General features: G+C 42.9%; 1 protein-coding gene across 1 annotated transcript in view; it reads left to right on the forward strand.

The window, feature by feature from the left end:
* The first annotated feature begins 917 nt into the window (after positions 1–917).
* The window catches only part of LOC138674620 (snake venom metalloproteinase atroxlysin-1-like), a 43,147-nt gene continuing 21,666 nt past the window's right edge, over positions 918–22,398 (forward strand). The window contains exons 1-2 of the mRNA XM_069762436.1: positions 918–1,124; positions 8,428–8,490. Of these exons, the coding sequence (XP_069618537.1) occupies positions 918–1,124; positions 8,428–8,490 (270 nt within the window). The remainder of the gene's footprint in view (positions 1,125–8,427; positions 8,491–22,398) is intronic.

A 22,398-nucleotide genomic window follows, 5' to 3' on the forward strand; every position in this document is an offset into this window, starting at 1 on the left:
AAAAATGGCCATAAGAGCAGGGTCGTTCCACTGTGTGTCAGTGGCCCATCTCTGAAACTCTGAGCAGTACTCCTCAGCTGGCCGGCCGCCTGCTTGATCTTACAGAGTCAAGACTCTGCCAGGGAGATGCCATCAGGATCCCCATACACCAGCGCCAATGCCGCAAAAAAACCTATCCAACGACTACAAAGATGGTGAATCGGTCCTGAAGAACAAGGGCAAAGCCTGAAATATAACTTACAGGCCTCCTTAAGACCAAAGATTTATATCTCCCTCCAGAGAACCTGTCAGGGAGAGATATCTTGGGCTGCAGTTGAGCCAAGACATGAGCCGAGACCATGAACCCAGACAAGACACCTGCTGAAGCTGCTGTACCACCTGAGACCACAGATCCGTTAACTCATCTGTGAGGGTCTGGATCAGGTGAGCCAAAGCCTCTGCTTGTGCCATAGGTTCACCGGAAGAATTGTACAGTTGGTGATAATGTCACCACCACAAGGGTCGGTCCAGCCGATGGCACAGCAAACACCAATAACGGGATGGGAAAAGGGGGAGGAAGGCTCTAATAGTAGGGAACAAGGGATGGGGCACCTCCTAACTCAGCCTGTGCCTATCCCTTAGCTCCCCTAATGTCCTATGCCGGTCCTTCCCCCTGCCACCATCTTGAACTTGGTCCCTAGCTGTCACCTCACTTAACCCTGGCTAGTGAACTGGCTGTCAAGGATGCTAGCCTCACCACTGCAGATGGTACAAACACAGGGGATAGTGACAAGCGCGAGACAGACAGGCCCTGCGCCATCTTCCTGAAGCTGTGGGCCACCAGAAGCTGCGCATGTGCAGATTGAGATCTCGGCGGCCATTTTCCTGAAGCCGAGGGCTGCCAAGATCTCATTCTGCACATGCGCGGCCTCAGGAAAATGGCCGCCAAGAAACCAGTGATGTACTGCGCTCTGTTCGCCGTGGACACCGGGCCACAGCGTCGCCACATTTCTGCAGCTGGTATCCTGAGGAAGGGAACCTGCTCCATGCTTTGTCTCACCGCCGACACCAGACCCACAGCATCGCACCGCTGGGATACCCCGGGACTGCAGCATTGCCCCACTTCTACCACCGCCAGCCCTCATGTAAGATACCTTAAATTCAGACAATAAGATGGACCCCCATCTTATAAAAATCTTTTTTCTGCTATTTTCCACCCCAAAATGTGGGGTGCGTCTTATGGTCAGGTGAGTCTTATAGTCCGAAAAATATGGTTCTAGGTAGAAAGGCAAAATGAGCAATTGTTAGCACACAGTGCTATATAATATGATGACTTCAGTATATTAAGAGATTAGAAACTGTGATGGGAAAGCTTTTTTAAGATCAGACTCATTGATCTCTACAATCATTATAAACTGACAAAATCTAAGATAGAAGTAAAATGAGCATATACCCTGCTGTAGCTAAATAAGTAAACAGAAATAGTGCATATAAATAAGTGTACTTAGTAAACACTGTTTTTGATTTAAAAAAAAGCGAAGCCATCACACAAGTGACAATGGATCGATTGGTCATTTCCTAGTAGCACCCTCCTTTGCAATTAAGAGTTTTCAATACTTCGTAAATTCTTCCAGTTCTGTGAGATTCCTGGGTCGTCTTGCATGCACTGCTATTTTGAGGTCTAACCACAGATTTTCAATGATGTTCAGATCAGGAGACTGTGAGGGCCATTGTAAAACCTTCAGCTTGCGCCTTTTGAGCTAGTCTATTGTGGATTTTGACACGTGTTTAGGATCATTACTCATTTGTAGAATCCATCCGCTTTTTAACTTCGTTTTTTTTTTACCAATGGTGTTATGCATTAACGTCATTAACTTCATTAACGTTCCCGATGCCTGCGCTGTAAGTTCCTTTTTCGGGCATGCGCAGTTTGCGCTGCCCTTCTACTACATCACATGATGGGAACTTACAGCGCAGGCGCCGGGGACTTTAATGAAGACACAGGAGGCGGTGCCCGGCACATGGAGGGGCCGAGTGATGGCTGGGAGGCATTTGTGTCAGGGGGGAAAAGACGTGCCCCCCGGACAGACTACAGGTATGGCGGGCAAATAAAAAAAAACGAATATTGCAGGGTTGGAAGGGACCCCAAATCAAAGAGCCACCTTGACAGAATGCAGCATTAGTGCTGTATAAGTGGCTCTTTTAGTTGAAAACGCCAGGGGGAGAGGGGGGGTGACAGGTTCCTTTAAGCACTTTTAGGATTCCACCAAGGTCAACATCTGCAAGGAGCTTGTATGTTCCCTATTTTTGCGTGGGTTTCCTCCAGCTTCTCCGGTTTCCTCCCACACTCCAAAGACATACTGATAGGGATTTTAGATTGTGAGCCCCAATGTGGACAGTGCCGATAATGTCTGTAAAGCGCTGTGGAATTAATAGCACTATATAAGTGAGTAAAATAACTAAAAAATAAATAAACATATTTACTGTATATAAATAAACAAATATACTGTATATACATATAGATTTCTAAAAATCTCTCTTTCTCTAGGATCATTGCAACTACCAAGGGTATGTAAAGCATGAGAACGACTCAATGGTTATCCTCAGTACATGTAACGGGTTAAGGTATTTATCTCATCTAATTTGTCTATCTACACTATATGGACAAAAGTATTGGTACAAACATCTGTATAATATCCATGCCATCTGAATTTACTAATATATGACAGAATGGCGGGTGGTAAAGATCTCACTGATACCAGCGCGGTCCTGTAATAGGAGTCACTGGTGTAACAAGTCAGATCGTAACATTTCTTTCTCTTAAATATTTCACTATCATATATATTATTGAAAATTGGAAGAAACAGCAGCAACCCCGCCACGAAGTGGAGACCATGTAAAGTTCCAGAGTGGGGTCACCGATTGCTGAGGAGCAGAGGGAAGAAGTCACCAATGCTCTGCTGGCTCCATAAGTGCAGAGTCCAAACCTCCTCTAGTGTTATCATTAGGACAAACTGTTTCCTAGGAGCTTTATTGTTTTGCATGGGTTTCCATGTTCTAACATCTGCAAGCCTTATATCAACAAGCACAATGTCAAGCATCAGGTGGAGTAATGTAAACCACGGGGCGGGGTGACGGATAAACTTCTCTATCTGGCCTCTGATGAGCAAGTCTTGGTTTGGCTAATGCCAGGAGAACGTTACCAGCCTGATTGCATTGTGCCAGATGTAAACTTTGGTGGAGAAGGGATAATACTATGCTGACGTTTTTTGGGGATTGTCCTAGACACCGTAGTTCCAGTGGAAGGAGATCGAAATAATTCAGCATACAAGATATTTGGATAATTCTAGCTTCCCATTTTGTGGGACCAGTTTGAGGAATACATTTTTTGATCCCCATGACTGTACCCCAGTGACTCAAGTGAGGTCCATATAGACACGGTTGGGGGAGTTTGGTGTAGAAGAACTTGACCAGCTGCACGGAGCACTGACCCCAGCCCAATCCAACACATTTGATATGAACTAGAACGGAGATTGTGAGCTCGGCCTCTCCTCCAACATCAGTGGCTGACCTTTTAAATGATTGTTTGAATAAATAGTCAAAAATTCCCACAGAAACCTCAAAAATATTGTAGAAAACTTTCCCAGAAGAGCAGAAGCTGTTATAACTGAAAAGGGGGGACTGACTCGATATTACCTATGAATTTAGAATGTCATGCCATAAAAGCTCCTATAGGTGTCACGTGTAATCTATCTATGTATGTATCTAAAGGTTTAAAAATGCAGGACTCCAAAAGTAGTATTATGCAAAACAGCGCAAAACTTTATTAGCCCGTGTGAACAAGGCAACATTTTAAGTAAAAAACACAGAGCCTTTCTCAAGCCTTGAAAAATACTTTGTATTTTTGAGCCGCCATGTTGCCTTTTTCACACAGGCTAATAAACTTTATCACTTTTTTTTCACAATACAACTTTTGGATTGCTGCCTACATGTTTGGACTTTTAGATTACACAGGCATTATAGACTGTCTGCTAATCTTTTATTTACATATCCTTTCTGTAATACTTATCTATCTCTTATAAACTGAATAACTCATGTTTTTGTGATTTTTTTCCATGTTGTTCATCTCACAGCGGTCTTATCCAGACACAGGGGCAGAATTTTTTTATTGAACCGCTGATGTTCACAGAAAGTCAAGAGCACGCAGTATATGAGCAAGTGGAAATGCCCATGAGAAGCTGCGGTGTCAGTGAGAACTCTACAAAACAGAAACCACCATCCATTGCATCATTTCGGGTTTCAGTTAATGAGGTGATATTATCCGTTTAGTCTCCTCTACTACCCTATCTGTCTCAGTATATCCTATGTGATCGTATACCGCAGTCTAGTCTTAGTGTATGCTGTGTGATATAAACAGTAGAGTCTCAGTGTATCCTATGTGATGTAAACAGCTGTCTCAGTGTTTCCTATGTGATATACATACAGCAGACTTGGTGTATCCTCTATGATGTTGTCACGGTTCCCTACTCCGTGGTGTCACCTATTCGTCACGTGCCCGCTCTCACACGTGACTTGGGGTTGTGCCTACAAGGGTTAATCTATCTCCCCCCTCTCAGTCCAGTATTCAACCTCTGTCCTATGCTGTAATGGGAGCATAAATCACACACCGACCCAGGCCCACACACCTGCTCATACACGCTGCCACCACTCATCGAATACACGGGCGATGAGTCCCGGAACTAATAATACTAATAATGTCTATCGCTCATAAGGCTCTCACTCCTTAGGCTATGGATTCTTTTAGAACATTCAAGGTTCAACTTGTTGAAGTTTTATACTTTAATAACAAAAGGTTCAATGCTTACAATAAGAAAAGGTATAAAAATCTGATAATAAAAAGACATACAACTTATGCAAAACAACTTTCTGCTCCCTGAGGGTAGGAAGAATATAGATTGGATCACACCAGCTTCTCAGGCTGCCCCCATCATTTGAACACAATTCTCTGTCTGCAGCCTAAATTTATAACTTTGGTCTGGAGGTCAGGTTTCTAGACCGGCCCCTCAGGTTAATATCATAATTGCTGGCTTTTTGATTGGCCGCGCTACTAATGAATATATTATTTTCTCTTGTGAAAAGGTTCTCAGGAATAGATAACTGTTATGACCTGGTGGTTAGGAGCACCCGGCACAACCTGATAGTTAAACTCACACAGGACAAGCTCTGGGATGTGGGAGCTCTGCTGACCGCAGGCCCTAATCCTATCACAACAACTAGAAATAGCCGTGGAGCGTTCCTGACTCTCCCTAGACGCCTCTTCACAGCCTAAGAGCTAGCTAGCCCTAGAGATAGAAAATAAAGCCTACCTTGCCTCAGACAAATTCCCCAAAGGAAAAGGCAGCCCCCCACATATATTGACTGTGAGTAAAGATGAAAGTCACAAACGCAGAAATGAAACAGGTTTCAGCAAAGGCAGGCCAGACTTACTAAACAGACAGAGGATAGGAAAGGTATCTTTGCGGTCAGCACAAAACTACAAAAGACCACGCAGAGTTTGCAAAAAGACCTCCGCACCGACTAACGGTGCGGAGATGCCACTCTGCATCCCAGAGCTTCCAGCTAGCAAGACAAAATCATGAAAACCAGCTGGACAAGGAAACAATGAACAAATAATAACTATCAGGAACTTAGCTTCCGCTGGAGAAGACAGGTCACCAGAAAGATCCAAGAGCGAACTGAACCAATGCAGGAACATTGACAGCTGGCATGGAGTAACGATCTGAGTGGAGTTAAATAGAGCAGCCAACCAAAGGATAAACCACGTCACCTGTGTAAGGAACCTCAGAAGCAGCAGCTTCACTCACAGCCACCAGAGGGAGTCCATGGACAGAACACGCCGAAGTACCATTCACGACCACAGGAGGGAGTTCGACAACAGAATTCACAACAGATAACCTCAGGCCACAATTAGCATCTCCCCTCCAAGACCTAGGAGGTGCCAAATGTTCCCTTTCTTCTTGGCCCTAGCTAGACCTCATGGTGAGATATGGAGACACAATTTCTACTAGTCCCAAGGAAGTACCTATTAACACCTAGGTTCGACTTGCCTTCAGGACAGATGTTACATTATCACTAGTCACACATATAACCCTAGACATATGTCACTACACACATATAGATATATATACACATATTTCACCACAGATGTATATAGAGCAGTCTCAGTGTATCCTATTATTATTATTATTTATTTATATAGCACCATTGATTCCATGGTGCTGTACATGAGAAACGGTTACACACATTATAAGTGAAATCTGTAATTTGTGTGTAACCCCTTCTCATGTACAGCACCATGGAATCAATGGTGCTATATAAATAAATAATAATAGGATACACTGAGGCAGTGAGACTGCTCTATATACATCACATGGGATATACTGAGAATGCTGTGTGCATCACATAGGGAGAATGTAAGCTCGCAAGAGCAGGGTCCTCACCCCTTTGTATCAGTCTGTGATTGTTAGTTTGCTTACTATAAGTGATATCTGTAATTTAAGCAAACTAACAATCACAGACTGATACAAAGGGGTGAGGACCCTGCCCTTGCGAGCTTACATTCTCCCTATGTGATGCACACAACATTCTCAGTATATCCCATGTGATATATACTGTATAGAAGTCTCAGTGTATCCAAGTTGATGTATACGACAGTCTCAGTGTATCCTAGGTTATGTATACAGAAGCCTCATTGTACCCTATGTGATGTATATACAGTAGCCTCGTTATATTCTACGTGATGAATATGGCAGTCTCAGTGTCTCCTATGTAATGTTTATACAGCAGTCTCAGTGTATTCTATGTGATGTATACAGCAGTCTCAGTGTATCCTATGTGATGTATGCAACAGTCTCAGTGTATCTTATGTTATGTATACAGAAGTCTCATTGTATCCTATGTGATTTAGATACAGTGGTCTCATTATATTTTATGTGATGTATATGGCAGTCTCGGTGTCTCCTATGTGATGTTTATACAGCAGTCTCAGTGTATCCTATTTAATATATACAAAAGTCTCAGTGTGTCCTATGTGATGTACATTATATAAAGCAGTCTCAGTGTACCCTATGTGATGCAGCTAGTCTCTCCTGCTATATCACTGCTCTCTTATATAAATCAGAAATAATAAGACACATTAATGAAATTATCTAACAGAGAAAGCAGCCAATCACAGTCATCCAGCTTTCATTTTACCAGAGCAAAATATAGAAAGAAAGCTGTCTTATGATTGGTTGTTGGAGGCAGCAAAGGCAGTAGTTCATTTAGAGTTTCATAAGTCTTCAGCTTTATCTTTACTTTCATGGTAGGATGTATGGAAGGATGGGGGTGGAGCTTGTGGGGAGACGAGGAGTCTGGGAGCTGTCAGGAGGGATCTGATAGGTGGTGATGTTATCCAGTAGTTTACCATTGTCATGGCTTGGCTCCGTGGCTCAATCCGGTGACCTTTGGCTGGTAGTCAGTTTCCCTCTGCTTGTTTTTTTCTCTGTTCAACTGCTGATAATAAACTTGTCTTTGCTTTGCTGTGTTTGCTGTCGGGTGACCCTGGACCAGGGGCTCCTTCCCTGTCCCTACCGTTAGGGGGTGCCGTGGCTTGCCCAATTTCCAGGGACACTTCTCAAGGTGAAGATTCTGGGGTCACCACTCTTGCCTTATCTCCTGAATCAGCCCTCCGTCTGTTCTCTTCCCCCACCCAGGGAAGAGGGGCGCTACTGTGCACCTCAGTACTCTACACCAACCCGACGAACAAGGCAACACAAACAAGGGCAAACTGAAAATACCAAGCATACAAATATTCACCCACATATAACAAAGGAATGCACCAGGGAGTGGAGGAAGGGGAAATAACCAAAGTAAGAGGATGGAAGGAAATTATCACACTTACAAACCATGCAACAGTCACAGAAAACTCCTCCAAAGCTCCTTGTCATATAAAACTCCTCTCCTCCAAGACATGCAGCAAAAGCTAGCTTTGACATGAGTTTGAATCAGGACCCCGACTATAATGGGGATGGGAGTGGCTAACCGAGCTCAGCTGAGAGCTCATACTCCCAGAGTTTCCAACATGGCCTATTAACCCCTGTTATGCCAAAAGAAATAAACACTATTTAAAAAGAAGTGATTTTTTTTCAGCACAGGAGTAGGAGCAATCAGACGCTGCGGTCTTCTGTCTTCTCTCTGTTTCAGTAACCCTGTGACATCCTCCTTCTACTCATCACATGACAAGTAGAGATACAAATGTATTTTCCCATTGGTATGGCTTAGTGGACATGCACTGTGTTCATGAGATATGTTGCAGACCTGTCCTGTAAGTTACTGACGTATTTAGAATGTTAGCTTTGCCTCTTGTTATTGTACCTGTACTGAAATATTATATGATCTTGTTTTCAGAAGGAAAATCTGTGGATAACAAAAAAGTACGTTGAGCTCTTTTTAGTGGCAGATCTGAGTATGGTAAGTGGGATCTTATATGAAATCCCTGATAAAGTCATTGTATTATGTGTACTAGCAAATCAATGTGCTATAATATAGCAGATACTGGGCAGTCACTCATTATAGGAGATAATATAAGTACAGGATGTCTTCCATGCCCAATAACAATTATCTCATAAAGAGCATAACTGGACGAGTGGGAAGATGACCTCATATAGCCTATAGAGATAATATGCTAGGATCTGCAGACCACCAGCTAGTTAGCTGTGAACTGAACAGGCAGAAGATACAGTCATGGGAAAAACTAAGTACCGGTATACCCTCTTTGACGTCTATGGTTTCACTTATCAGGACGCTATAATAAAAATATGCTCCCTGAAAAGTGTTAAAATTAGGTAACTACAACACCAAATATATGTTGAATTTCTTTAGATTTGCTGAGTATGGCAGGTTTTCTGTCGGGCCCAATTGATACTAATTGATGGTTGAAGGAAGGTTTTCTGCACGCAGGATTATTCTATGGGGTGAACTGATACGCCCTCTTTGAAAACACTCTTCAATGATCTAGTTAAAAATGTGATATAAAAACAATATTAAATCATGGTGGGAGATTAAGAATTCTATAAAACACCACATTGTCCCAAAGGGTCTTCACATTAATATTTATCCATCACCAAGGACAACTAATCCAGAACTACAAGTGGCTTGGTTGAAGGAATCGGCGTCTTCATCAGTCAGGTTTATGAATATCCTCCTTGAGGATGAAAAAACATTTTTGAGTGGAGCTCTACTAAACAACTAAATTAATTCATTGAGCGTACATTGAAATTTAAGTGTGATCCTTACTTTAATACACGAGGGAGATCTCGGTTCAGAGATATCAAACGCTATTAAAGGAGAAAAATCATGCTCAATTCCTGAGATATCTAGGATGATTTAAGAATAATCTTATAATTTCTCAACCAACAATAATAAAATGACAGATATCTCCTCATCTGATGGTGACATCAGGCAAAGAGAGTTCAGATAATAAAGGATGGTGTACGTTGGGACTAAAGAGATAGGGAGGCCATTTAAAACAAGATGGCAAGGTCAAAGAGCCAGACAAGGTCAGGACTTTGTAATCACAAATACAAAAACAATACAGGGCGGCATTCCTGGCATACCTCAATCCCATTGTCATGCGTCTGGGTTCAAACCCTTGAGCCTGTGTTTTGTGGTCAGCTTCTCTGTCTGCCAAGCCACCGGAGATACATTTTTTTTCTGGTTGTTTAGTTTCTGCCATCCTTGCTTCAATCTTGTTAGGATAACAGGTGTTTTCCTTTACTCATGTGACTGCCCTATCACCTTTCTGGTGCGGCTTTATTTACTTTCCCCCTGCTTTTGTATCCTGCTGGTGATAGTCTTATTTGGCTGTCCAGCCTTACAGCTGTAGTTTAAGCCAGTCAGTGATAGTCCAACTAGGGTTTATCGCTCTGCTGTTTATGTTCTGTACCCTGCACCTATTTTTATTTTTAGGAGGTAGGTGGCATATTTTCTAGCAGTACATACTTCATCCTTTGTTTTGTACTTCGTGATTTCTGTTACTCACTCTGGGATCTTTCTATTTCAGCACACTTTCCCTTCTGTAGGTAATTTGCACTCTTCTTTGCCCTGCGGTTCATTAGGAGGAATGTGAACCACTTGACAGCCTTTCATGCAGTATTTGTCCAAGTTGCCTTCATCTAATCTGTGGTTAGCGCTATCTCAGCTCATGCAGGAACCACTATGGTCTGCGGGAGGCAAAATCTCTAGACTGTACAGGAACTGGCAGGCTTAGTTGCAGTTTTTAGTATGTCTCCAATTTTCCCAAGAGAGTTTATTTTGTCCCATCATTGTCACATTCCTCTTCCGTTTTTTTAGAACAAAGAGCTCCAGTCAGTTCTCAATTGAGGAAAAGCTTATAACAAATCATAACCAGATTATTAACCTTTCTTACTATAGACGGTCAAGAAAAGATTGCAGAATATTACAGAAGAGATTGAATTTTGTACCCACCACATCATTTAAAGGGGTCTGTCTAGTTCAAAATGTTAACTCTGCAGTCACTCAAAAGGAGAGCCTTTTGACTTTTGGAGCAAAACATTGGCTGGAAGAGATAGCCGTGTCATGTTTGCAGGACCCCTGATGTGCCTAAACAGTGGAAACTGCCCCCAAATTGACCCCACTTTGGAAATTACACCCCTCAAGAAATTTATCTAGAAGTGTGATGAGCACCTTTAACCTACAGGTGCAGTTTGTTGTGCAATTTCTCCTCAGTACACCGATACACCTTATATGGTGGAAAATTACTGTTTGGGCACACGGTATTGCTCGAAGGAGTGAGAATTGAATTCTTGAGCACCATTTTGGCTGGAATAGATTGCAGATGTTATGTCACATTTGAATAGTTCCTGACATGCCAAAATAGCAGAAACACCCACAAGTGACCTCATTTTGAAAACTACACCTCTCGAGGAATTCATCTTGAGATGTAGTGAGTATTTTTGCCTTCAAGTGATTCACAGAAGAGTATAACATTGGGCTGAGTAAATGGAATATTACATTTTTTCCACTAAAATGTTACATGGGTCCCAAGTCTTAAATGTTCAAACAGAATAATAGGAGAAAATGAGCAATACAGTTTGTTATGCGATTTCTCCTGAGTACGCCAATACTCTATATTTGGTTGAAAACTACTTTTAAGGCACAGTGCAAAGCTCAAAGGGAAGGAGCCCCATATTGGAGTTCAGATTTTGCTGGAATGGTTAGAGGGTGCCATGTCGCATTATCAGAGCCCCTGAGGTGCTGAAACAGCAGAGTCTCCCTTAGTGACCCCATTTTACAAACTACAGCCCCAATGAATTCATCTAGGGGGTGCAGTGAGCATGTTGACACCATATGTGCCTCACGGAATTTTATACCATTGGGCAGTGAAGAAAGAATAAATTTTTACCAATAAATGTTGTTTTATCCCCAATTTCTTAATTTTTTTAAGTGCTAATTCGAAAAACTCACTGCATGTAATTGGGGAAATACTTTTCAGAAAGCTCAAAAGGGAAGGAGCACCATATTATAGCGCAGATTTTGCTCTTTACCTCTCAATGAATTCATCTAGGGGTGCAGTGATCATATTGACACCACAGTGAAGAAAAAATACTTACATTTTTCCCACAAACGTTTTATTATAGCCCAAGATTTTACATATTCACACAGGGAAATGGGTAAAAATGGCACCAAAATCTGTCATTATCGTAGAATAGTTTTTGGACTCTATATACAGTCTCGGAATCACACCTCAAATGACCCTATTTTGGAAATTACACCCCTATGAGAAATTATCTTCTTTGGTGTAGTCACAATTTTGACTCCATGTTTGTTTTCCAGAAATGAGCAGCAATGGATGTTGCCGAGTGAAAATTGCAAATCTGCCAGTTTAGTGCCCTTTACATTGTAGCCCCAATACATTGTAGTGCTCAGTACGTTGTAGTTCTCATACATTGGGCTCAGCTCATGTTCTGTTCTGTGTAAGTTATGTTCTTCAGTTTTATGTGTATCTTCATGCTATGAATGTTCTTACATTTCTGCTCTACTGCCACCCAATGGCCTTTTTCCGTATGGCAGCTTGTTATTTATTTCTTGTGGGCATGTCTTCCACTTCCAGTTCAGGGGTCAAATCTTCTCTTCCTCTGGCAGCCATTTCATTTTCAATTTACATGCTGTTGTGAGAGGACACGCTTGAACCGGGCTTAGGAAGGCATCAGTCTTTTGACCTCTTGCTGTTCACTCGCTGTCACAAATACACTTGCTGTACTTGGCTCAACTCTGGAGAAGTTACTGTATACCTACCATCGTACGCAGTATGTCCAGATTTACAATTAAATAAGCCTGAATTTCACAATCCCTGGTGTGCATCATCTCTCCGGACGCTGAACAGCATAGGTCCTGTCTGCCCTGCATCGAGGAAAACTGAAGGTACAAATCTTTCACAACACCTATTAGTCAACCACACCTCTACTCGCCTCATGTAGGGACAGAACAGCTCATGCTTCTGGATGCATGTACCTGTAAATTATGTGGGCTCTCTTCGCTGCAGAGCCTTTGTGCTATCAGTAACATGGATGCCCCTTATATTTCCAATGACAGATGACAGACCTGAGTGGGACTTGCTTTTGTTGTGGATTGACTTGAAGCTTGTATTGGGATCATTTTGGATCACATTTGTCCTATGCTCTAATCTGAGCACTTACTTCGGGGTTTGCATCAAAATCTCCGATTCACGCGATTCAGATGAAACCACCATGGGTCCTTTCACTTATGAGGCAGCAGCGTTACTCTTGAGTCCGTCTGACCTCTGTTTGGCGGTGTCCTTTTTAGAGGTGCACAAAACTGTAGCCAACCGCACTTTTATGCACACTTAAAAAGAAGGACACTGCTGGATCATAGGCCAGGCGGCGTCCACAGTGCCTCCATCAGCCTCAGCATAGGGAATCTTCTGTCGGGGGTTTCATCTGAATCATGTATTTCAGAGATTTACACAAAAATCCAAATGTAAGTGCTCAGCATAGAGCACAGGATAAATGTGAGCCGAGCCGAGCCAAGCCTTACTGCGATCTTAGGGAGGCAGAACGAACAAATCAACAGCAGATCAAGAATTGTTTTTATTTATTTTTTATGTTGTTTCTCTTGCGATATAAGTGGTTAGATGACTTTATTCTTCGGGTCAGTGCAATTACAGTGATACCAGATTTATATTTTTTTTTTTATGTATGGCTGCTGTCACACACCGAAAGACGCATTTTTTGGAATAATAAGTTTTTGCATAGTCATATTTTTAGAGCTAGAATTTTTCTATATTTCTGTCAATAGAGTCATGAGAGTCCTTTTTTTTGTGGGTCGAGTTGATGTTTTTATTGGTGCCATTTTCAGGGACATTTTTGATTGCTTTCTATTATGATTTTTGGGAGGCTGAATGAACAAGAATCAGCAATTAAGGAATTGTTTTTTATGCCTTCCACTGTGTGGTAAAAGTGATAAAGCAGCTTTATTCTTAGGGTCAGCACGATTACAGTGATACCACATTTATACAACTTTTTAATATTTTGGTGCTTTTACACAATACAACTATTTATTGAAAACAAAAATTGTTTTTCGCATCGCTCTGTTCTAAGAACTATGACTTTTTTATTTCTCTTCTGATGGAGCTGTGCGGCAGCTTGTTTTTTGTGGGACAAGATGACGTTTTTATTTACATTCATTACATTATTTTTGATCGCGTTTTTTCCACTATTTTTTCAGTGGTATGAGAAAAAGCATAGTTTTTAGGCAAGTTTTTTTTTATGTGGGTTCACTGAAGAGGTAAACTAGTGTGATGGTTTTACAGGTCAGGTCGTTCCAGATGTGATGACACCAAATATGGGTACTTAAAGGAGCCCCAACCAAGTATTGAGTGCATTTACTGAACATACTTTTCAGTAGGCCAACATTTCGGATTTTAAAATAATTTTTCAAGCTGGTGTTATAGAGTATTCTATTTTACTGAGATAATGACTTTTGGGTGTTCATTGGCTGTAAGCCATAATCATCAACTCATCAACATTAACAGAAATAAACACTTGAAATAGATCACTCTGTTTGTAATGACTCTATATAATATGAGTTTCATTTTTTATGTTGAAGAACTGAAATAAATTAACTTTTTTATTCTAATTTTGTGAGAAACACCTGTATGTATTGGTATAATACTTTTTCTATTTTTTGTTGTTTATTTTGGGATTTTTAAAAAATATTTTTAAATTTTTTTTAACCCCTTTACCCCCAAGGGTGGTTTGCACGTTAATGACCGGGCCAATTTTTACAATTCTGACCACTGTCCCTTTGTGAGGTTATAACTCTGGAACGCTTCAACGGATCCCAGTGAATCTGACATTGTTTTCTCGTGACATATTGTACTTCATGAAAATGGTAAAAATTATTTGATAGTACCTGCGTTTATTTGTGAAAAAAATGGAAATTTGGCAAAAATTATGAAAATTTCGCAATTTTCCAACTTTGAATTTTTATGCAATTAAATCACAGAGATATGTCACACAAAATACTTAATAAGCAACATTTCCCACATGTCTACTTTACATCAGCACAATTTTGGAACCAAAATTTTTTTTTGTTAGGGAGTTATAAGGGTTAAAAGTTGACCAGCAATTTCTCATTTCTACAACACCATTTTGTTTTAGGGACCACATCTCATTTGAAGTCATTTTGAGGGGTCTATATGATAGAAAATACCCAAGTGTGACACCATTCTAAAAACTACACCCCTCAAGGTGCTCAAAACCATATTCAAGAAGTTTATTAACCCTTCTGGTGCTTCACAGGAATTTTTTGAATGTTTAAATAAAAATGAACATTTAACTTTTTTTCACAAAAAATTTAATTCAGCTCCAATTTGTTTTATTTTACCAAGGGTAACAGGAGAAAATGGACCCCAAACATTGTTGTACAATTTGTCCTGAGTACGACAATACCCCACATGTGGGGGTAAACCACTGTTTGGGCGCATGGCAGAGCTCGGAAGCGAAGGAGCGCCATTTGACTTTTCAATGCAAAATTGACTGGAATTGAGATGGGACGCCATGTTTCGTTTGGAGAGCCCCTGATGTGCCTAAACATTGAAACCCCCCACAAGTGACACCATTTTGGAAAGTAGACCCCCTAAGGAACTTATCTAGAGGTGTGGTGAGCACTTTGACCCACCAAGTGCTTCACAGAAGTTTATAATGTAGAACCGTAAAAATAAAAAATCATATTTTTTCACAAAAATTAACTTTCCGCCCCCAATTTTTTATTTTCCCAAGGGTAAGAGAAGAAATTGGACCCCAAAAGTTGTTGTACAATTTGTCCTGAGTACGCTGATACCCCATATGTGGGGGTAAACCACTGTTTGGGCGGATGGGAGAGCTCGGAAGGGAAGGAGCGCCGTTTGACTTTTCAATGCAAAATTGACAGGAATTGAGATGGGACGCCATGTTGCGTTTGGAGAGCCCCTGATGTGCCTAAACATTGAAACCCCCACAATTGACACCATTTTGGAAAGTAGACCCCCTAAGGAACTTATCTAGAGGTGTGGTGAGCACTTTGACCCACCAAGTGCTTCACAGAAGTTTATAATGCAGAGCCGTAAAAATAAAACAAAAAATTTTTCCCACAAAAATTATTTTTTTAGCCCCCAGTTTTGTATTTTCCCGAGGGTAACAGGAGAAAGTGGACCCCAAAATTTGTTGCCCAATTTGTCCTGAGTGCGATGATACACCATATGTGGGGGGAACCACTGTTTGGGCGCATGGGAGGGTTCGGAAGGGAAGGAGTGTCATTTGAATGCAGACTTAGATGGAATGGTCTGCAGGTGTCACATTGCGTTTTCAGAGCCCCTAATGTACCTAAACAGTAGAAACCCCCCACAAGTGACAACATTTTGGAAAGTAGACCCCCTAAGGAACTTATCTACATGTGTCGTGAGCACTTTGACCCACCAAGGGCTTCACAGAAGTTTATAATGGAGAGCCGTAAAAATAAAACAAAACATTTTTCCCACAAAAATTATTTTTTAGCCCCCAGTTTTGTATTTTCCCGAGGGTAACAGGAGAAATTGGTTGTCCAATTTGTCCTGAGTGCGCTGATACCCCATATGTGGGGTGGGGAACCACTGTTTGGGCGCATGGGAGGGCTCGGAAGGGAAGGAGCTCCATTTGGAATGCAGGCTTAGATGGAATGGTCTGCAGGTGTCACATTACATTTGCAGAGCCCCTAATGTACCGAAACAGTAGAAACCCTCCACAAGTGACACCATTTTGGAAACTAGACCCCCTAAGGAACTAAGATGTGTTGTGAGACCTTTGAACCCCCAAGTGTTTCACTACAGTTTGTAACGCAGAACCGTGAAAATTAAAAAAAAAATCTTTCCCCCCAAAATTATTTTTTAGCCCCCAGTTTTGTATTTTCCCGAGGGTAAGAGGAGAAATTTAACCCCAAAAGTTGTTGTCCAATTTGTCCTGAGTACGCTGATACCCAATATGTTGGGGGGAACCACCGTTTGGGTGCATGGGAGGGCTCGGAAGGGAACGAGTGCCATTTGGAATGCAGACTTAGATGGAATGGTCTGCAGGCGTCACATTGCGTTTGCAGAACCCCTAATGTACCTAAACAGTAGAAATCCCCCACAAGTGACCCCATATTGGAAACTAGACCCCCCATGGAACTTATCTAGATGTGTTGTGAGAACTTTGAACCCCCAAGTGTTTCACTACAGTTTATAACGCAGAGCCGTGAAAATAAAAAATCTTTTTTTCCCACAAAAATTTTTTAGCCCCCAGTTTTGTATTTTCCCAAGGGTAACAGGAGAAATTGGACCCCAAAAGTTGTTGTCCTATTTGTCCTGGGTACACTGATACCCCATATGTTGGGGTAAACCCCTGTTTGGGCACACGGGAGAGCTCGGAAGGGAAGAAGCACTGTTTTACTTTTTCAACGCAGAATTGGCTGGAATTAAGATCGGACGCCATGTCGCGTTTGGAGAGCCCCTGATGTGCCTAAACAGTGGAAACCCCCCAATTATAACTGAAACCCTAATCCAAACACACCCCTAACCCTAATCCCAGCAGTAACCCTAACCACACCTCTAACCCTGACACACCCCTAACCCTAATCCCAACCCTATTCCCAACTGTAAATGTAATCTAAACCCTAACCGTAACTTTAGCCCCAACCCTAACTGTAGCCTTAACCCTAGCCCTAACCCTAGCCCTAGCCCTAGCCCTAACCCTAGCCCTAACCCTAACCCTAGCCCTAACCCTAGCCTTAACCCTAACCCTAGCCCTAACCCTAGCCCTAGCCCTAACCCTAACCCTAGCCCTAACCCTAGCCCTAATGGAAAAATGGAAATAAATACATTTTTTTAATTTTTGCCTAACTAAGGGGGTGATGAAGGGGGGTTTGATTTACTTTTATAGCGGGTTTTTTAGCGGATTTTTAGGATTGGCAGCCGTCACACACTGAAAGACGCTTTTTATTGCAAAAAATATTTTTTGCGTTACCACATTTTGAGACCTATAATTTTTCCATATTTTGGTTCACAGTCATGTGAGGTCTTGTTTTTTGCGGGACGAGGTGACGTTTTTATTGGTAACATTTTCGGGCACGTTACATTTTTTGATCGCTTTTTATTCCGATTTTTGTGAGGCAGAATGACCAAAAACCAGCTATTCATGAATTTCTTTTGGGGGAGGCGTTTATACCGTTCCGCGTTTGGTAAAATTGATAAAGCAGTTTTATTCTTTGGGTCAGTACGATTACAGCGACACCTCATTTATATCATTTTTTTAAGTTTTGGCGCTTTTATACGATAAAAACTATTTTATAGAAAAAATAATTATTTTTGCATCGCTTTATTCTCAGGACTATAACTTTTTTTCTTTTTTGCTGATGATGCTGTATGGCGGCTCGTTTTTTGCGGGACAAGATGACGCTTTCAACAGTATTATGGTTATTTATATCTGTCTTTTTGATCGCGTGTTATTCCACTTTTTGTTCGGCTGTATGATAATAAAGCGTTGTTTTTTGCCTCGTTTTTTTTTTTTTTTCTTATGGTGTTTACTGAAGGGGTTAACTAGTGGGCCAGTTTTATAGGTCGGGCCGTTACGGACGCGGCGATACTAAATATGTGTACTTTTATTGTTTTTTTTGTAATTTAGATAAAGAAATGTATTTAGGGGAATAATATTTTTTTTTTTTTCATTATTTAGGAATATTTTTTTTTACATTTTTTTTTAACTTTTTTACATTGTCCCAGGGGGGGACATCACAGATCAGTGATCTGACAGTGTGCACAGCACTCTGTCAGATCACCGATCTGAGAGCAGTGCAGGCTGCTTCACAGTGCCTGCTCTGAGCAGGCTCTGTGAAGCCACCTCCCTCCCTGCAGGACCCGGATCCGCGGCCATCTTGGATCCGGGTCTGGAGCAGGCAGGGAGGGAGGTAAGACCCTCGCAGCAACGCGATCACATCGCGTTGCTGCGGGGGGCTCAGGGAAGCCTGCAGGGAGCCCCCTCCCTGCGCGATGCTTCCCTGTACTGCCGGCACATCGCGATCATGTTTGATCGCGGTGTGCCGGGGGTTAATGTGCCGGGAGCGGTCCGTGACCGCTCCTGGCACATAGTGCCGGATGTCAGCTGCGATAGGCAGCTGACACCCGGCCGCGATCGGCCGCGCTCCCCCCGTGAGCGCCGCCGATCGCGCTGGACGTACTATCCCGTCCGTGGTCATGGGGGCCCACCCCACCTCGATGGGATAGTACGTCCGATGTCAGAAAGGGGTTAATTTTTGTACTTAGTCCCTCTATGAGACTTTAGCTTTTATTATTCTGATCTCTGGTATAATTTATTGCAATGCATTGTACCTGTCAGTTTTACCATGACAAAAGCCTATGACCAAGCTCCTGGGAGTTATTGAACTTAGCATTAAGGGGGTTAAACATCTGGGATGTAGTGCGGGGACTGCCTCTGGCTGTGACAGCCGTGTCTCAGCTTTCACTTAAAGGGAACCTGTCACCCCCAAAATCAAAGGTGAGCTAAGCCCACCAGCATCAGGGGTTTATCTACAGCATTCTGGAATGCTGTAGATAAGCCCCCGATGTATCCTAGTGTGCCCGCGCGGTCGCCATGACATACCCACACATCATTGATCAGGAACACCTTCCCAACCATGACGTATGGGTACATCAAATGTCGTGAAGGGGTTGAACATCATTTTTATTATTATTATTATACATTTTTATAGCGCCATTTATTCCATGGCGCTTTACATGTGAATACGGGGCAAATATAGACAATTACATTAACCATGAGCAGATAACAAGGCACACGAGTACATAAGGAGGGAGGACCCTGCCCGCGAGGGCTCACAGTCTGCAGGGGGTGGGTGAGGATACACTAGGAGAGGGAAGAGCTGGCTGTGCGGCTGTTCAGTAGGTTGAGGATCACTGCAGGCTGTAGGCTTGTCGGAAGAGATGAGTCTTCAGGTTCTTTTTGAAGGTTTCTATGGTAGGCGCAAGTCTGATGTGTTGGGGTAGAGAGTTCCAGAGTATGGGGGAAGCACGGGAGAAGTCTTGGATGCGGTTATGGGAAGAAGAGATGAGAGGGGAGTAGAGAAGGAGGTCTTGGGAGGATCGGAGGTCGCGTGTAGGTAGGTACCGGGAGACCATGTCACAGATGTATGGAGGAGACAGGTTGTGGATGGCTTTGTATGTCAGTGTGAGGGTTTTGAACTGGAGTCTCTGGGCGAAAGGAAGCAGTGAAGGGCTTGACACAGGGGAGAGGCTGGGGAATAGCGGGGGGACAGGTGGATTAGTCGGGCAGCAGAGTGTAGGATGGATTGGAGTGGTGCCAGAGTGCTAGAGGGGAGTCCAGAGAGTAGGAGGTTGCAGTAGTCGAGGCGGGAGATGATAAGGGCATGCACTAGCGTTTTTGCAGTGTTGCGGTCAAGGAAAGCACGGATCCGGGAAATATTTTTGAGTTTGAGACGACAGGAGGAGGCAAGGGCTTGGATATGTGGCTTGAAAGAGAGGGCAGAGTCGAGGATCACCCCGAGGCACCGGGCGTGTGGGACTGGGGATAGTGAGCAGCCATTGACATTGATGGATAGATGTGGTGGAGGGGTAGAGTGAGATGGGGGAAAGATGATGAATTCTGTTTTGTCCATGTTCAGTTGTAGAAAGCGAGCAGAAAAGAAGGCTGAAATGGCAGACAGACAGTGCGGGATTTTGGTAAGCAAGGAGGAGAGGTCAGGTCCGGAGAGGTAGATCTGCGTGTCGTCGGCGTAGAGATGGTACTGCATACCGTGGGATTCTATGCGCTGTCCCAGGCCGAAAGTGTAGATGGAGAAGAGTAGGGGTCCTAGAACAGAGCCTTGAGGAACACCGACTGACAAGGGGCGAAGTGAGGAGGTGGTGTGGGGGAGGGAGACACTGAATGTTCGGTCTGTCAGATATGACGAGATCCAGGAAAGGGCCAAGTCTGTGATGCCAAGGGATGAGAGGATTTGTAGCAAAAGGGAGTGGTCAACAGTGTCAAAGGCAGAAGACAAGTCCAGGAGAAGGAGGACAGAGTAGTGTCGCTTGCTCCTGGCAGTTAGTAGGTCATTGGTGACTTTAGTTAGGGCAGTTTCAGTTGAGTGATGGGAACGGAAGCCTGATTGTAACCAATCAAAGAGGGAGCAGGAGGAGAAGTGGGAGGACAGTTCAAGATGGACGTGTTGCTCCAGCAATTTGGAGGCATAAGGGAGAAGAGATATTGGGCGATAGCTAGACACAGAGGATGGGTCGAGGGAGGGCTTTTTGAGGATGGGTGTGATCTTGGCATGCTTGAAGGATGAGGGAAAGACACCTGTTGTGAGTGAGAGGTTGAAGAGGTGCGTTAGGGTTGGGATGAAGACCGTGGAAAGGTTAGGGATGAGGTGGGATGGGAGCGGGTCAAGCGTGCAGGTGGTGAGGTGTGATCTTGACAGGAGGGTGGAGAGCTGATCTTCTGTCATGGTGGAGAAGCTGGTTTTGGAGGAGCAGGGTTGAGCAGCTAAGAGGGGCAGTGGGCGCTGTGGGCCAAAGCTTTCTCTGATCGTATTGTCATAAGGTACAATGTTCAAAATTAAGATTATCTGAAGAATATTGGGAAGGGGTCCAAACATTGGTAGAACTACTTAATGAAAATGATAGATATAGGACAGGACCATTCACCAATCTTAAAGATAAAAGCACTAAAATGCCCCTTATAGAAGACGTGACAAGCATTGATCTCTTCCTTATGGTGGTAGAAGAAGACCTATGGAAAATTTGTTGTAGCAATCCAGTACATATATAAATCAGATATTATTTTAAAGATATTTTAGATAATGGAGGTAATCTGACTTTGTTAGATCATTGCAAATATTTGTCTAGGTGCTATTCCATCTTGAGAGATGTGGAAACTTATCAAATTGTAGATTTGGACCCTACATCAGCGTACAGTGAATCTCTTCACAAAATCTTTGTGGAGTGTCTGGTCAAGGCTCAATCTCAAAAACTGAATTTAAGTTTGTGGAACCTTACTTTCCCACTATACCCACTCTTTATCGCTCCCGAAGATCCATAATGGCTTACACCTACTCAAAGGACGTCTGTTATGAAAGGTAATTCAGTACCACAATGGACATAGAGGTCAGCGCACATACAGTGACCTGGCAATAACCCAAAAAACAAGAACGAGCTCTGAGACGTGGGAACTGTGTTGACCGCAATCCCTAATCCTCTCCAACCACACTAAAGGCAGCCGTGGATTGCGCCTAACGCTCCCTATGCAACTCGGCATAGCCTGAGAAACTAGCTAGCCTGAAGATAGAAAATAAGCCTACCTTGCCTCAGAGAAATACCCCAAAGGAAAAGGCAGCCCCTACATATAATGACTTTGAGTTAAGATGAAAAGACAAACGTAGAGATGAAATAGATTTAGCAAAGTGAGGCCCAACTTTCTGAACAGAGCGAGGATAGGAAAGGTAACTTTGCGGTCAACACAAAACCCTAAAAAAACCATGCAAAGGGGGCAAAAAGACCCTCCGTACCGAACTAACGGCACGGAGGTACACCCTCTGCGTCCCAGAGCTTCCAGCAAGCAGTAAAAAACAAATTGACAAGCTGGACAGAAAAAAACAGCAAACAAATAGCAAAGAGAAACTTAGCTATGCAGAGCAGCAGGCCACAGGAATGATCCAGGAGGAAACAGGTCCAATACTAGAACATTGACTAGAGGCCAGGATCAAAGCACTAGGTGGAGTTAAATAGAGCAGCACCTAACGACTTCACCACATCACCTGAGGAAGGAAACTCAGAAG

This window comes from Ranitomeya imitator, chromosome 4 (assembly GCF_032444005.1).
Source record: "Ranitomeya imitator isolate aRanImi1 chromosome 4, aRanImi1.pri, whole genome shotgun sequence".
Taxonomy (NCBI): Eukaryota; Metazoa; Chordata; class Amphibia; order Anura; family Dendrobatidae; genus Ranitomeya; species Ranitomeya imitator.